General features: G+C 46.1%; 5 protein-coding genes across 7 annotated transcripts; 3 read left to right on the top strand and 2 right to left on the bottom strand.

Moving 5' to 3' along the window:
- Window positions 1-1,078: 1,078 nt before the first annotated feature.
- LOC130606662 (scale keratin-like) lies at window positions 1,079-1,543 on the top strand. The gene has a single exon (XM_057423175.1). It carries the CDS (start codon window positions 1,079-1,081, stop codon window positions 1,541-1,543), a length of 465 nt encoding a protein of 154 aa, XP_057279158.1.
- A 2,048-nt stretch (window positions 1,544-3,591) lies between these two features.
- On the bottom strand, window positions 3,592-4,050 carry LOC130606684 (scale keratin-like). 2 transcript variants are annotated; one of them, XM_057423208.1, is made up of 2 exons: window positions 3,819-4,050; window positions 3,592-3,755 (listed from the first exon to the last, which is right to left on the bottom strand). In XM_057423208.1, the coding sequence occupies exons 1-2, from the start codon at window positions 4,048-4,050 to the stop codon at window positions 3,592-3,594; spliced, it is 396 nt and encodes a 131-aa protein (XP_057279191.1). The 2 variants fall into 2 exon arrangements, with proteins under 2 accessions (XP_057279191.1, XP_057279190.1); XM_057423207.1 differs by having other exon boundaries at window positions 3,592-4,050.
- Window positions 4,051-8,075: 4,025 nt separating this feature from the next.
- LOC130606683 (scale keratin-like) lies at window positions 8,076-8,534 on the top strand. 2 transcript variants are annotated; one of them, XM_057423206.1, is made up of 2 exons: window positions 8,076-8,307; window positions 8,371-8,534. In XM_057423206.1, exons 1-2 carry the CDS (start codon window positions 8,076-8,078, stop codon window positions 8,532-8,534), a joined length of 396 nt encoding a protein of 131 aa, XP_057279189.1. The 2 variants fall into 2 exon arrangements, with proteins under 2 accessions (XP_057279189.1, XP_057279188.1); XM_057423205.1 differs by having other exon boundaries at window positions 8,076-8,534.
- Window positions 8,535-12,327: 3,793 nt separating this feature from the next.
- On the bottom strand, window positions 12,328-12,717 carry LOC130606742 (scale keratin-like). Its single transcript, XM_057423266.1, has one exon. It carries the CDS (start codon window positions 12,691-12,693, stop codon window positions 12,328-12,330), a length of 366 nt encoding a protein of 121 aa, XP_057279249.1. The 5' UTR covers window positions 12,694-12,717.
- Window positions 12,718-14,275: 1,558 nt separating this feature from the next.
- Window positions 14,276-14,650, top strand: LOC130606751 (scale keratin-like). The gene has a single exon (XM_057423273.1). It carries the CDS (start codon window positions 14,285-14,287, stop codon window positions 14,648-14,650), a length of 366 nt encoding a protein of 121 aa, XP_057279256.1. The 5' UTR covers window positions 14,276-14,284.
- Window positions 14,651-16,853: the final 2,203 nt, after the last annotated feature.

Below are 16,853 nucleotides of genomic sequence, written 5' to 3' on the forward strand. Positions count from 1 at the left end.
CTGGATGATGCTCTTAGTCATCTGGTATAGTTTTAAGTAGTCTTGCAAGGAGCAGGGAGTTGGACATGATGATACTTCTGTTTTCCTTCTAACTTGAGAAAATCTATGAACCTTACTTCAATGCATTTAATGTATTCCAAAGTTTGCACATCAGGTTCAGCATTTAATAAGGGCATCACCACTGCAGCCATTCATGCAACCTGAGATGAATGAGCAATGCTTCTGAGAACATTGTGTGTGTTCTGGTGTTGTAAATCTAGCTGTCGTTTTCTTTCTTGCTTTCATATTGTTCCTCAAAACACTGTTAAGGATTTATAGGACATAGTGAATGGAGAAGACTAAAATCACCCTTGGAGAAAATAATTTTAGAGGGGAGAATACAGGCTGAATTCTTGAGTTTACCAAAGAGTCCTAGTTTGTTTTGGGAATAATAATTTGAAATGAGTTTCAAATTCACTGGGGACTAAACCTCTATTTATATTGAAGCTATCCAGATTGAATTCATACAATGGCTGCATAAATGGAAATTGGGATAATAATGTTACCATGTATCCTTTATTGTCTTGTCAAATGGCTTACTTAGCAATCAGGGCAGTCACAGTCCTGTAATCTGTTGTTCCTACAACTCTCAGCAAAATTAGGACGAGTGGGAAGAAGAAGCTACTGTAATTAAGTTGTATATAAACTACTTCTCATGTAAACCTGCTGAAACCAAATCCAAGTTTTCCTACTGACTCATCAAGTAACCTTGGACAAAGTCACTTTGCTCTCTCTGGTTTTGTTTCTCAGATTTCAATTTAATGTGTAGAATTATATCAAAGTTTTTGCAGGAAATTTGTGAAGAAGAACACCTCAAGTGGTAGACATAACATTTCCCATCTGTTTTCATACCTGTAGACATCTTTTAGAGAATTTTTGAAAATCAAGGATAATGATTGCAAAATGGGAAACTGAAGTATTTACTCAAAATCCTGCACTTTGCTCATTATTTTAATGTAAACTGCTGACCTTTGAATTCTTCATCTTCTACTTAGTCTAACCAGTATTATGTGTCACAGCTTACCTCCATCCCTACAAGATGTCTTGCTACGACCTGGTCTCCAGCTCTGCATGTGGTGTTGCTCGCCCCCAGCCCCTTGCTGACACCTGCAATGAGCCATGTGTCCGCCAGTGCCCTGATACCACCACTGTGATCCAGCCACCTCCAGTGGTCGTCACCTTCCCCGGCCCCATCCTCAGCTCTTTCCCCCAGGATTCAGTTGTGGGATCCTCTGGAGCACCCTTCGTTGGGGGCTATGGAGGCCTGGGAGGCTATGGCTCACTTGGCTATGGGGGCTATGGATATGGGGGCTATGGCTCCCTGGGCTATGGAGGTCTCTATGGCTATGGGGGCTATGGGTCCCTGGGCTATGGTGGTCTCTATGGCTATGGGGGCTCTCTGGGTTACAGGGGACTGTATGGTAGATCCTATGGGTTTGGCTCTTGCAGCCCTTACTCCTACTGGCACAACAGGTACCTCCGTGGCAACTGCGGCCTCTGGTAAATCCTACAGGAATATCGCAGGTGTGAATAACTGGCAACTGAGAGATACAACCTCAATCCACAGCAGTGGTTCCAAAGAAGATGTTGTGAAGTCCTGATCTCTGCCACCTCCTTGCTCTGGAGCTGGGAACAAACACAACATGCTTAATTTCTTTACTCTCTACTCATGGTCTTTTTGGTCTTTCTTCCATTTATGTGTATAATGAGTGGGGTAAAATAATTAATTTCCATTCTTATGAAATGGCATGTCACTGTCCAACCAAAGAACAATTTTGGAAGAAATTGCCTGCACTCAGATGCATATTCTTGATATTCTGCAATGCTTTTCTGTGAATGTTTATTTCCCATTAAAATGATTCTACTCTGCATCAAAAAAAACTTATGGTTTTAATTTCTTCTGCTATGAAATACAAGTCTCCTCTTTGTAAATGGGGAAAACTCACATTCTTACATAGGATGAAGCTCAGACTTCAAAAACACAGCTGAAGTGGCCCAGCTATCAGTGAAGTGAGTCAACCTTTGCTGCACTCAATGCATACATTTGGGAGCAGGAATCCTCCCTCCCCAGCTGGCCTGAGTTACAAAAATAACATTATATTTAGAAAGAAACCACACTAAATCTCCATTCCTTAATGATCTGCTTGAATGTCGTTACTGATTATAGCAGGAGCAGAGCTGGTGGCTCAGCTGAGACATGATTCAAAGCAGGTTATGGAGAAAGGGTGACCGACAAGGAGGCTATCAGGTGGGACGGATGCTCCTGTATCAGAAAGGGTTTAGGGCAGTGAAGGGTGTTAGCATGGAGCTGCTGAGAGAGGGTTTTGAAGGAGTTGTAGCAAGGAGAAGAGCTCTTCAGCAGTTGGTAGGTTGCCCAATAGGCCTTTTAGATGAGGAATATCACGGTAGAGGCTGAAAGTTGGAGTTGCTGAAAAGGAGGTTTTTGTTGTGAGGAGTTCTTATGCAGAAGAAATTAGGGAACACAACAACAGTGTTAAGGATACATGTGCAGGGTTGTGACTTTCTTCTCTTTTAAGCTTTTTGGGCACTGTAATTGTCTTCTACATTTCCAGCTCTTCTTGCTGGCATAGATGAATTAGCATTTGGGGTATGGAGTAGCTGTTTTTCTGTCTAAAAACACCCAATACCTTAGATTTCAGGATTATAGAGAAAGAGCAGTACCCACAATTCAGACTTAAAGTTCCATTTTATGGCCCAGAAAACTTCATTTCTTTAAGGATTTGATAAAATTGAATTCAATTTTCGGCACAGACTATTACTGAGGATAGAGTTTAAGTATTTGAGTGATAACCTGAAGTTCGAAGAGATTAAAAACAGATCTGGAAGAAATCCTTACTAAAATCTAATGTTTTTATGAAAGATCCATAATCTGCTGATTCATTTCTCCACCACTACTAATTTGTAAATAGTGGATGTATAACCAAGAAGCCAAATTCTTCAAAAACGTCAAGAATCTTTATCTGGAAAATGGGGGGGCAGGACAGTAGTTCCTTTTGTGGCAAGGGCTTCACACTGCTTTTGTTCGTTTGAAATCCCTCATTCTTTGGGCAGGACATTCATCTTGGACTGTTACTGATGGCTGTTCAGGTTAGGTTTCTCTTAAGACAAATAACAATTGCAAAAGCACATGAAAAGAACACCAGAACATAGCAACTTTGATACAATAAACTTTTAATGACAGTGAGAAAACAAACAAATTTTCAGAGCCTCTAAGAACGAAACTGTTCTCCAGTCAGGGATACAGTCACATTTAATTGATTTTAGGTTTTTTTTCCTGAGTTTTAGCTGTTGATTTGAAAAAACAGGAACCATTTTGAGCAACTCTGTTGCATGTTCACATCAGTCAATATAGAAATATGATGGAAGAAAAGGCAGGAGCTGAAAGTAGAGGTTAAGAGAGGAAATGCAAAGGGGGCTAAGGGATATGTCTCACGGTCATGGAACAGAGCACTAGAGGTTTAGATCTTGTTAGCTCTGAAGCCATCACATCTCATTTGTCAGTTATACCTTGCCTGGGATATTTAGTAGAATTTAGCAGGGGCCACAGCTGCCACGGAGGTACCTGCCAAACCGGTAAGGGCTGCAAGAGCCAAACCCATAGGATCTACCATACAGTCCCCTGTAACCCAGAGAGCCCCCATAGCCATAGAGACCACCATAGCCCAGGGACCCATAGCCCCCATAGCCATAGAGACCTCCATAGCCCAGGGAGCCATAGCCTCCATATCCATAGCCCCCATAGCCAAGTGAGCCATAGCCTCCCAGGCCTCCATAGCCCCCAACGAAGGGTGCTCCAGAGGATCCCACAACTGAATCCTGGGGGAAAGAGCTGAGGATGGGGCCGGGGAAGGTGACGACCACTGGAGGTGGCTGGATCACAGTGGTGGTATCAGGGCACTGGCGGACACATGGCTCATTGCAGGTGTCAGCGAGAGGCTGGGGGCGAGCAACGCCACAGGCAGAGCTGGAGACCAGGTCGTAGCAAGACATCTTGTAGGGATGAAAGTCAGTCTGTAAAACATAGTTGTTCATGTTAACATCAAAAAATATCAAACATTAGATTATGATGAAGCAGTCCAATAGCATATTAGTCATAAATCTGGGATGAAAACCTGTTTTCTATTGCTATTCCACGTAGCACTGTAATCTGGAGGTTAATTTTGACTTTGTCATCTTCATGTCATGTACTTTTTAATTGTATATTTGGTATTTCCAGATGAGATAATTTTTATGGTTTCTACTTAGTAAGTTTCATCTTTCCTGTTACAAACTCAGCAGAACTCTACTAAATGCAGCCACATATAACCATGTACATGAACTATTCTTAACCTTTTAAAATAGTCAAGGAACTCTTTGAAGCACTAAAAAGTTACAAGTTTGGGATTCAGAAAGGCTTCTTCTGGAGCCTCTCTTTACAGGACCCGGTAACAAATGAGAAACCAAACACTGTTTCAGCAGCAATCTACAGACCACTGGCAGCCTGGCAGTAACTGAAGAGGACTTGGTCCTAAGTTAAAATCAAGATTTCTTGACAGCAAGGAAAGCTTAGAGAAGTTTGAGAGAAATCTGACTTACCCAGTTCACGAAGGTGAGCGAGGTTGAGAGAAGTGGATGTAAAGACTTAATGCAGAGGGCTTTTATACAGCTCTGGTGATTGCCTGGAGGACATTGAGCATCCTATGCGTGAGCCCATAATTAAGTACCAACCCCAAATTGTAGGACACGTAGTTCCTCAAAGTGCTGAAACTGTTTTTGCTTATTGCTTGTGCGTTGCAGGCATTTCAAGCCCACACATAGCGTGACGTGCACACTCCACCACAGACCTCTCTATTATTTGCTGTCTTTATATGTGGAATTACATTTTATTATTCCATTGCTCTCTTTAACATTAAGGGAGGATTTAAGCTGACTTAAGATTCCTGCATAATTAGGATGACAGTCATATCTTTTGACCAGTGACAGGTCTTTTAGTGTAATCAGCAGTATACAAGGAGACAAAATGCAATTTCTTTTAGGATCTCAAACGAAGGCTGGAGACAACAAGGGTGGGAACTTTCCTCCTACAGGCTTAACGTTTCTACCTTGAGCTACTCAGTACAAGGCGAACACAATAGTTGGGAATATCTTTTAATGGCTTTTGGATGGTTCTCTACTAGCTGTCTTTCAGCCTTGGGAACAGAGAAATATTTCACCTGGAAATCCCAAGTCTATGGAAGATGATTTTTTCTGAGACGTTTCACTGAGCTTGTCCTTTATATTTTACCGTGTTTTCTTCTACTGTTATGTGTTAGACAGACATACCTAGGAACATAGGACTAAGAGAAGCAAGTACATCAGGCAACAAGACACAGATACTGAAAGGGACTGTAGCCCTGACACAATGAAGACAGGCTCCATTGGATCCTGTTTTGGTCTGGTGTTGGTTGGCTGGGGGTTTTTGTGGGTTTCTTTTTTTGTTTGGTTGAGGTTTTCTTTCCTTAGTCGTTCAGGGAACATTAGCAAATCTCTGTTTCTAGACAAACGTGCCCTTTAAAAATAAAATTTACTTTCTTTTTTGTTGAAGTCAAATAAACTAAGGTCCAAAAAGTGTTATAAACCATAAACTTATTATGGAAAGACCCAAGTGACCTTAACTTACCTATTTTAATGTGATTATCTCTCAATAGTGGGGTGTATGCATCCACCTACTTTATATACTTTTTATATTATTATGACGCAGTATGTATAAGCTAGTAATGGGTGTTCATGTGGTATTTCAAAAATCCCTTGGAATGTTCTCATAAAACTTTCAGATGACTTTTTGCAGTATTATAGCTCAGGAAATTTCCATATGTATCACCGGATTTGGAAAAGCTCATAATTAAGAAATAATATGTGGTCTGAAGATAACCACATTGATGATTATGATAACCATGATAATAATACAGTATTACAACAATGGCATAAACAAAGAAAGAAACCTCAGCAAAAGCCAGGATTTGCCTTTCCCAGCTGATTCCCACTTCATAATTGCTCTCTACTGAAAGATGCCACCAATATTGGAGTTAGCTGCAAGGTCAGCTTGTTGTGGGGAGTTCTTATGCAGAAGACCAAGATATTAATTCAATGTACACATCGACTATTTTAATCTTTCAATCCTGAGCATTAAAAGTATAAATATCTCTCCATTCAGAACTAAATTCAGCTTTATGCTGTAATTTGAAGGTCAGATAAAACGTAAGGCTGTTTTGGATATCTGCCACTGTGTGTTTGGGAATGCTCACAATACAATTTGATTCAGAGAGTATTGAGAATCCTGCATGGATTCCAATATGAACTGTATCAAAGTAATAATCAAAATAATCCTAAACAAACAAAAAATATTGCTCATCCTCCTGAGGATTTAATGATAATCGAATCATAAACATGATAGACTGTGTTTTATTTTTAAGATAAGTTCTTAAACTTAAACTTAAACTTAAACACCTCACCACAGGTTTTTTTCTGATAAATGGCTGAGCACCATTTTCATATAAGACAGCAAAAGAAGAATATCCATGTATAAGCAGCTTACTACATGGTGCAGCTCCAAAGAGAATAGAAAACTGATATTAATTTCATGAATCATGTTTTAGGATGAAAGATGCATCAATTTCACCCATCATTCTTTTAGATGAAAGAGCCGCATGTGATGTAATGTGTGTGTTATATTAATGATAATTGAAATCAAGTCATAAACAAAAACAAAGCGCAACAATTTCATCACTTTGTGGAGCTATCAATACAAAAAATGTGCCGTGTCAACTAATTAGATCCACATTCACGAAACCAGCTTCTCATCCCTCAGGCATTCTAAACTGTATAAAAGCTCTCTCCACTCAGGGTTATTCCAACCTCTTCTCTTCTCTCCTTCTCAGCTAACTGGGTAAGTCTGAATCTGCTCTTCCCAGGTATTGGAATAGTTCTTTGCTCTACAATTTAATCTAGGATGGTCTTTTCCATTAAGAACTAGTGGGTAAAATTTTAGGTGAAATGATATATCTTACAAAAATGATGAAAGGTGTTATACACAGCTCTTCTCTGCCTTCAGGGTTGGCATTTAATTGCAAAGCCATCTGGAAATTTCTTGATATGGCAGAAAACTAAGTTCATGATTGGGCCACTTCCAACAGCTGAAGAAACGATGGGACTAGTTAAATGTGCATTCCTCTTCTCTGTATGGTTATATGGGTGACTGGAAATGACTTGAAAAAGTTTAAATCTTCATGGTTCACAAGGGAGATGCTGAGCTGAGAAGTAGAACTTCCATTATCTCCAGTTTATTCTACTACACATCGCTTAAATTGCTTTTATATTAATTCAAGATAATTGGGCATGGATATTACCAGAGATCAGGCACTGGCTAAGAGAGAGTATCACACAGAGGAATTGAGAACTCTTGGAAATTCTTTCCAAGAAATGTATTTAAGAGAAAGTGGGATCATAGAGGGAGTTTAAGGAGCTGACCGGGATTTTTGTGTCAAGGGGGGAAACTTGTTTGGGGTGGCAAGTTTTTCAGGAGAGTTCAGAACTCAGAATCAAAACACTATGCTGTTAAGCTGGTTGTAAATATCTCAGTCCCCTGATTCAATGTGTGGAAACTAGGGACAATAATCTTTGTAATTCCATTGTAATGTTCTCATCAAACAAGTTACTGAGCAAAATGAGTAATGACTTATAATCCCTTTTCTGACAAGTCTCAGCACAAAGGAGATCAGTGAGAAGGAACAGCTAGAGTAATGAAATCCAGCATAACAACGCATTCCACTCTTGGAGTTCTAGTACTTGATGATCTACTGAGTCACCAAAACATCTGAGTAAAGAATTTTGCAGTTCTACTTCAATTTTAATTTCTAAAAGACAGCAGTTACCTGGTATAGTTCAAAGCGCTCTTGTCTGAGGAAAGGCAGTGAACTCTATAGCATTTTGATGTATGTAAATAATTCTTGTACTTGGTAAAATCAACTCTTTTGTAGATTGAACTCCACCCCTACGAGATGTCTTGCTACGACCTGGTCTCCAGCTCTGCCTGTGGCGTTGCTCGCCCCCAGCCCCTTGCTGACACCTGCAATGAGCCATGTGTTCGTCAGTGCCCTGATACCACCACTGTGATCCAGCCACCTCCAGTGGTCGTCACTCTTCCCGGCCCCATCCTCAGCTCTTTCCCCCAGGATTCAGTTGTGGGATCCTCTGGAGCACCCTTCGTTGGGGGCTATGGAGGCCTGGGAGGCTATGGTTCACTTGGCTATGGGGGCTATGGATATGGAGGCTATGGGTCCCTGGGCTATGGAGGTCTCTATGGCTATGGGGGCTATGGGTCCCTGGGCTATGGTGGTCTCTATGGCTATGGGGGCTCTCTGGGTTACAGGGGACTGTATGGTAGATCCTATGGGTTTGGCTCTTGCAGCCCTTACCGGTTTGGCAGGTACCTCCGTGGCAGCTGTGGCCCCTGCTAAATTCTACTAAATGTCCCCTGATCAAAGAATGACTGGCGAATACATGATATAGTTTCGATCCTCAACTGAGCTCCTGAGTAAGGGGCAGAGCATCAAAGACTTCCACTTCAGTGGAGTCAGAACAGTTCCATAAATTACACTTATTTCCTTCTTTGTTTCATCTCCTCTTACTTGCCCCTGCCAGCTAAATGTGTCAGCTCCACCATCCTAGAGGATGCCTCCTTCTCCCTGAAACTGCCACCTCCTGGGAGAAGTCTGAAGGAACACTTCTCTTGAAGCCTGGGAGGACAACATATCTGCCTCTGTCTTATGTGTCTTTCTCCATTGCAATAAAACAAGTCTGCATCCAACACCTGCCTCTGCACCTTTCTGTCATAGCCCAGCCTGGCCTGAAGGGTTCCCTGGCCCTGCTGTGGCATGAGACCCTTCCAGCCAAGCCGCAGCAGTCTCACAGTCCTGGCAGCAGGGCTAGGCTGAGCTGCCTCTGGGGACACCCCAGAGCCCTGGAAGCTCTGGCCACATATGATCTTGCTCCTAAGAATCCTCTCTGCCCAGTCTTTCATTGCTACTCAGCTGAAAATAGTGTCTCCCCTACACTAAACACTCCAGTTGTCAGACATCCAGTAGTTAGCACAAATTTTATTTTCACTAGTTAATTTAGCGCTTGAATTCCTTTTTATTTTACATCTTCTCAAGTGATGCACTAGAAATCATCAAAATGTGACCACAGACAAAGTAAAAAAAATGTTGCCTGAAGTTCTGTCAAAGCAAATTCTGAAAAAGAACAATAGGAGGAAGGTAAATAATAGGAAGCAATTTTTAAGATAGGTATCTGATGAGCAAAGATCAAGCACTGCCTCTTTTTTGTTAATCACTCCTGTGATAACAGTTGCCTCAGGGGAGTTTTGGCTGAGTGTTTTAAGTCATCTGGGTGAAGTGAAAAGAATAGGAACTAACACATTACAGAGGATTTACCTGAGGATTTCACTGAGACTCTTTCAAGGAACAGCTCCACATGTGTAGGTAGAATTTCTGGAGCCTATCTCAGTGTCAAGGAACAGCAAGCTTGTTTTTAACAGGTAACTTCAATGTTCCCCACCAAATGTAACTGGATATGTCAGACGGATGGATATGTGCTGTAAGAAGTGACAAGTTCAAATGAAAATTTGTCTTCAGGACACACAAATCTCACTTTTAAGAAAACACTGTTTTATTTTACTGATTAGCTAGTATTTATTGAGAATATTTTGACCAAAGAGAAGTTATTCACTGAAGGCTCTCCTGCTTCATCCCCCTGTCCCAACACTGCCTAACCTCATGGCCCTGTGATTTTGGGGAAAGATCAGGAGAGGTGGCAGGGGTGTCTGGAAAGGGACTGGAGCTTGCAGGACTCAGCTGAGAGCGCAGCTGCTGACCCATGAGTGTCTGGGATTTGTGAAGAACCCAGCAGCTGAGCTGCAGAAGAAAGTCTCCTGTCTTTGGGGCACCAAGAAATGGCTCTTTGTCCCTGCTGCTGCTTTCCATGTTCAAATGGCTTGAGGCCACTCAAGGACACTGCTGCTGTGAATTCCCAGGAGCTCAGCAAACCACCTCCTTGTTCCTGCAGCACCAGCCCTGCATCTCCTTGGCTCAGGTGCCTTTTTTGTGCTGAGAAAAGCCCTCTTTCCTCGCAGCTAGTTCAGCCCAGGGCAATTCCTGCGACAGCTTTACAAAACCACCCCTGTATGCCCCCCTCAGATATTGGAAGGCTGCTACTAGGTCACCACACAGCCTTCTCCAGGCTGACCAGTCCCAGCTTTATTAGCCTGTCTTCATAGAGGAGGTGCTCCAGCTTCCTCATCATCCTTGTGGCCTCCTCTGGACTTGCTCCAACAGCTGCATGTCCTTCTCATGTTGAGGACACCAGAACCCCTCTCTGTTTCCTCTCTGTTTCTCTTCTGCTCCACATCAGGATCCTTGCTCTAACACAGAGCTTATAAGAGGTACTTCAGTGTAAATCATACATGATCACAGCTGAACACTTGACCCCCAACTGCCAACTTTTTCCGCTGATTCTCTCAGTAACGCAGTGTCAGACAGGTACCAGCAAGCTCCCAATTAGATGTATATTGTGTCAGACAGTAAGTGCCTAGCCCAAGATAACAAGATTGGTGAGAGCTATTAGCACCCAGCTGACATGATTACATAGCTTTTATTTGGGCTGGATGCCTGTTAAGGGTGATCTCATGTCTGGTTGCAAAATAATACATAGAGATGCACTTCTATCAGTGTCTCATGTTATATGGGAGTTAGAGGAATGGAGAGAGTTTACTACATTGGTTACTCAAGGATAACTCTCAGAAAACCTCTATTTCCATTAATGACATTGATGCATGATTTAGGAGTGTTCTGTTCTATCTGCTGTTAATATAAAGCTGAGTGACATTAAGCAGGAGGGAATCAGGCTTTAAGACAGGAAAAACAAGATGGCTTAACTGATGGGAATAGCAGTAATGTTATTCCCCAAATGTCAGTAATACAGTGCAAAGCCACGTGGCTGCTGACTAGGGAGAAAATATCTGGTTTAACACAAACTATAATCAGAAAGAAGTGACAGAAGATGAAAGTATCTGAGTAGCCCCAATAAGTGATGGTAAGGTACAAGGAGATGACATGCTCTTGAGTGAATCCATGCTAAATATAGAATCCCACAGAGTGGTGGTACTGTAAAGCAGAACCTGTAGAAGGAGGGGGAAGAGCACACCTAATTTTGTCCTCACTGCCAATGTGCCACTACTTCTCCAAAAGAAAATGTGAATCCAAGAAACGTGAATGGCACTAATCTGAAGTTAAAAGAGCTCACACGTACAACAGTAAGAGGCAGAATATTGTTCTGGGATGGGTCATAAAGAGGAAGATTAAAAAAAAAATGATTTGTGTTTGATTTTTGACCCCAAGGTAGTTATAAATTCCCTCAATATCATATGGTAACAGTTTTATAAAAGTATGAAACTTTGTTCAGTGAGAGGGAAGCATTATATGTCCTCCTGAAAAGCCAGTAGCTAAGGCAAGACATTCTAATACATTAATATTATGGCCCACATATATACCTGCACACGTATTCATACATTAGTATGCACATATGAAGAGGCATCTATAGCTCAGTGACCTGCTGCCAATTCATTGCTACAATTCTGCAATTAAAAAACACCTCTCACCAGTTAGGGAAAACTTGCAACAAGCTGAAAAGCAAATGGCTGGAGCAGAGCAGGAGAAACTAGGAATCACTTTTCCTCTCGTAGATATGGTAAGGTACATGATATCCCACGGTACATTAAGGGGATTAAAACATCAACCCTCGACAGTTACCAGGCACAAAAATTCAGAAAAAGAGAGACGAAGTTTTGATGCAAGAAAACTTTATTGTACCCAAAGGGGTAGGAGAGACTATCAAAGACCTAGTATGCAATTCTGAGAGATATTGGCTGCCCTGCCTTAGGGGAAGCAGAGGGGTCTTCTCCAAAGCATGGCTTCTGGTTTCGAATGCCCCACTGGTGAGGCATTCCAGATCCCCAGGACTTGACACATCAGACCTTCAGGGCCATATGCGTGAAGATCCTGCCTGAAGTAACAGCAGACAAGAGAGGAGAGGGGAAGTGAGCAGAAGGCAGGAGAAGAGGACAGTGATAAGGGGAGGGCATGTGGCATTGCCATAAGACCAGGCTTTAGCCAAGGCTGAGGATGCTAAGCACTCCTAAGGGCTATCTGCACACCATCTCACCACTGAAGGGGTGGGGGTGAGGGTGGCTTGGCTCTAGCAGGAGCCACAGGAGTTCCAGGGCCTCTGGATGTAGCGGGGCAGAGCCAGAGGGCTGCAGGCAGCAGGAGCGTAGGGTCTGCCAAAGGTGCAGAGACCCCCTGAGGCCTGAGTGGCCCCGGCACTGTAGAGGCCTCCCAGCCCCAGGTTGCCTCCAAAGGCGGGTGCTCCGGAGGAGCCCACCACGGCTTGCTGAGGGAAGGAGCTGAGGATGGGGCCGGGGAAGGTGACAACCACAGGCGGTGGCTGGATGAAGGCTGAAGAGTCGGGACACTGGCGGGCACACAGCTCGTTGCAGCTCTCAGCGATGGGCTGGGGGACGGCCACGCTGGTTCTTGGTGGGCACAGGTCGTAGCAAGACATCTTGGTGTGAGAAGAGAGGTGAGCCTGCAATACCAAGCAGGGGTGTCATGAGTGAGGGCTTGATCCTTCCTAGTTAAGAATCACTGTTCTTCTCATGCTACCCTGCAGATACAGGGGCCAGAGCCACGGCCTTGCCTGCACTGCCCAATGCTTGTCTTTCACCCGTCCATTCCCCATCTACGCCCTATTCTTCACGCACAGAGTGCGCACAATCCCTTCCCCAGAGCCTGTGCTGATCCTGGCTCTGCTTGTCCTCGCCAAGCGGCTCCATCCTCCCTCCTGCCACCATCATTTAGGGCTGTCTGCCGCCCCCCCCCAGCCTGCTCCCCGGATCGCCACTGTGCCAGACATCTCCTGGATAGGGAGAGACTAACCGGACTCAACCACTGGAAGCAGAGCCCCGCAGGCACTCACCTACCCTTTTCCTGAGCAGAGCAAGGCAGGAGCGATGGATGCCAGTGCTCACCCTGGCCAGGGCTTTTATGCCTGGCTGGCGAGGGAGGGGAGCAGCGGCCGCGCTGGGGGCACGTGGCTCATGGCGGCCAATTCGCGGCCTCCTCCCTGCGTGGTGCGGGGCTGTTTTGCTGATGCCGTTTGCTCACCAGCCCCAACCCGCTCTATCAGCTCCAGCAATTACCCTGCTTGGTCGCTTGACAGCTGCCACCTCATGGGTCAGATTGTCCCCACTGGCTTTTCATTATCTGCGTGTGTTAGAGGGCACGCAGCGTGACAAAGGCTGACTGCAAGTGCCATGCGTGCCATGGCTCTTCCTCACGGGCTTGATCTCAGAGTGGCCTCAGGCCTTCATTGCAGAGCCACAGGGCATACGAGGGCGCTGAGCAAGAATTTGCCTTGTCAAGGCCTCCCGCACGCCAGTGACAGTGTGATGTGTTCCCAGCGTCCATTATCTGCAGAAGCGTGAGGTTGCGAAATGTCAAATCAAAGGCATTCCTGTGGGGATCCGCCTGCTCAGCACTGAGTATCGCTGCCTGCTAAGAGCAAGGGAGCGGGCTCCCATATGCCTGCAGGCACTGGCCATTGACCTCTGCCAACATGGGCCAACAAGAGTCCTCATGCTCTTCTTTCCTGAGGTGCGTGGCATAATGAGCACAGATCCCCACTCAGGCCCAAGAATCGGAGGATGTGGCCAGCCCCGACCCAGAAGGTCCTTGACAGAGTTGAAGGAACACTGCTGTGTGTGGGAGATGTTAGCTCTCATGTAGCCCGCAGAGCAGAATGGGGAGGGAAGGAAACCTGGAAGCAGAATGTGCTGTTCTGGCAAGGGGATGCTGACTCAGGGAGGGGCAGGAGCCAGACAGCCCTGTCATCATAGGACACAAGGTGTTACCAATTCTGCAGATTGGCCCAGGCAATGCTGAGCCATGGCAAGGCTGGTATAAAAGCCGTGCCTCTGCCATTCTCTCCCAACCACCACTCTGGTCTCCTTCTCCTTGAGGAACAGGGTAAGTCTGTGAGCGCTTGTCTTTCTGGCCCTGTGCACCAGCCCCAAGGTCTCCCTCTTGGGAGTTACCCTTTGCTGCTCTCTTACAACCTCTAACTCTTGCAGAGCACCATCCCATCGCACACCAAGATGTCTTGCTACGACCTGTGCCCACCGAGAACCAGCGTGGCTGTCCCCCAGCCCATCGCTGAGAGCTGCAACGAGCTGTGCGCCCGCCAGTGTCCCGACTCTTCAGCCTTCATCCAGCCACCGCCTGTGGTTGTCACTTTCCCTGGCCCCATCCTCAGCTCCTTCCCCCAGCAAGCCGTGGTGGGCTCCTCCGGAGCACCCGCCTTTGGAGGCAACCTGGGGCTGGGAGGCCTCTACGGTGCCGGGGCCACTCAGGCCTCAGGGGGTCTCTGCACCTTTGGCAGACCCTACGCTCCTGCCGCCTGCAGCCCTCTGGCTCTGCCCCGCTACAGCCAGAGGCTGTGGGACACCCGAGGATCCTGCTAGAGCCAGGTCATCTCCACCATGCCCATTCTGGGGTGAGGTGGCATGCACGGGCTACTGAGGAGTGCTGACCATCCTCATCCCTAGCCAAGGCCTTGGTAGCTGCCACTGTCGCATGCCCTTCCCTTATCCTTGCCCTCTTCTGCTCTCTGCTCTCCTCCCGTTTCCTCTCTCGTCTCAGCTGGGGCAAGATCTGCACGTAAAAGGCCCTGAGGGGGCTGATGGACCAAGTCCTGGGGATCTGGAATGCTTCAGCAAGGCAGTATGCCAAGCTTGAAGCCCTGCTCTGGAGACATTGCCTCTGCTTCCTCCAGCAAGTGGTTGTCAGCCTCTCTGGGATTTGCCCTCCGGTTCAGTGTCAGTCTTTCCAGCCCCGCTGGGCACAATAAAGGTTTCCTGCATCTAAGCTTTGTCTCCCTCCCTTCTTCTCCCAGCTGGGGAGACCATGGAGGCAGGTTCCAGGCAACTGTGGGAGGGCAAATGCTGGTGCTGAGATGCCCATCTTAGGTGAGGGTGGGTGCTGGTTGGTCATGAAACGTTCAGGCAGGATGGAGAAAAGCTTTTGGTGGGTCTGGCAGGAGCCGGAGAGAGGGCAGAGATCTAGATAGGCTCAGGCAGTGCTCTTGTGCCTGCTCTCCGCCGCCTGGGAGTGGCACCAGCTCCAACAGGTTGCAATGCTCTGCAGAAACAATACAGCATTTCCAGGCATCTGCAGAGGGGAGACTTGGCGAGAGAGAGTATTAAACCCTGTGCCAGCAACGTGGCATGAGTTGTGAAGAGCAGTTTGTCAGGAAAGGCCCTGGGAGTGCATAGGGACACCATGGGGAGCAGGATCAGAAAACATGCCTTGGCCAAAAGTGTTCAGCTGCACCCTGTGTTACAAACATTATATGTAGTGGAATCCTGCTTTTCTGGAGATGGCTGTACATCTGCTGTTGACGGCAAGCAGGAAAATGTTGTCAGGACAGGGAGTATCTGTCCTGTGGCAAGGGCATCAGAGAGCTAGCTTAAATACTGCTCATACAGAGGATGCTCACAGGGTCTAATCAGTGCTCACACAGGTCTGAAGTTAAGCTGTCAAGCAGCAGGAGTTAGGCTCTTTTCAGAGGTGTCCAGTGCCAGGACTACAGGAAATGGGTTCCAGGGAAACCTCAACTACCCAAGGCAGTTTTTCACGGTGAGGATGAGCAAGCACTGGAAGAGGTTGTCGTGGATCTTATGGAGTCTCTGTGCTTGGAGGTGGACAATAGCCTCTGGACATGGTTCAGGGCAGCCAGATCCAGGTGATCTTGCAAGAAGCAGCAGCATGACAAGATGCTTTCCTTGCAAAACACACTCCCACTTTCATCAAGCTGTGATTCTTGTGCTTAAGTGTGTGCATCAGGGAAACAAGTTGGCTCAACCATGTTGGTCTGTGCTTGGAGTGAGCAAGAGAAAAAGAGAAGGAAGGGGAAGAAGAAGAGGGAATAAGCAGAAGGGTAAAGGGAGGTAGAAGAGGGAAGTGGTGGAATAACACAGGGTGAAATGACCCAGAGAAGGGGAGAATAGATAGGCAAAGGAAAAGGGGTAGGAAAAGGGACAGGAAATGGAATTGAAGGCCCTCCATCTGCTTTCTTCCGCAGCAAATCAAGCAGAGCCTAGGAGACACACAGGGCTGGAGTCACTGCAGACATTGCCCCGGAGCGCCTCTAGTCCCTGGTGCAGAGCCAGTCATGCGCAAGGAGGCTGGAGGTCTGCAGACGCCTTGGGCCTGCGTGTCCCCTGGCAAGGGAGCAAGCGCATTCAGCCTGGGCTCCTGGAGCTCAGCTGTGGGGCCGTGTGTGTCCAGAGCTCCCGAAAAGCAGCTAAGCCTGGCTTTGCTGCTGCCGGGGCTGGGAGACTACCATGGCCTGTCTGGCAGAGCTCTGAGCAGGATGGGGAAAGCCTGGTAGCCCAGGCTGGTCTGTGAACAGAAAGGTGCAGAGGCAGGCATTGGATGCAGGCTTGTTTTATTGCAGTGGAGAAAGACACACAAGGCAGAAGTCGGAAGGTTTTCCTTCACGGCTTCTGGAGAGGTGGTCCTTCAAAGTTCTCCCACCAGGAGGCTGCTTATAGACAAGGAAGTTTCTTGTGGGTTTCTGGTGGATTAATGCATTTGGGCACAGGCAGGAGCAAGGGGGAGGAGAAGTGTCATTGAGAGAGGGAAAGCAAGGAAAGAGAAGGAGGA

The sequence above is a fragment of the Pezoporus wallicus genome, unplaced genomic scaffold (assembly GCF_028554395.1).
Source record: "Pezoporus wallicus isolate ANWC-B61680 ecotype Strahan unplaced genomic scaffold, APGP_CSIRO_Pwel_v1 scaffold_8441, whole genome shotgun sequence".
NCBI lineage: Eukaryota > Metazoa > Chordata > Aves > Psittaciformes > Psittacidae > Pezoporus > Pezoporus wallicus.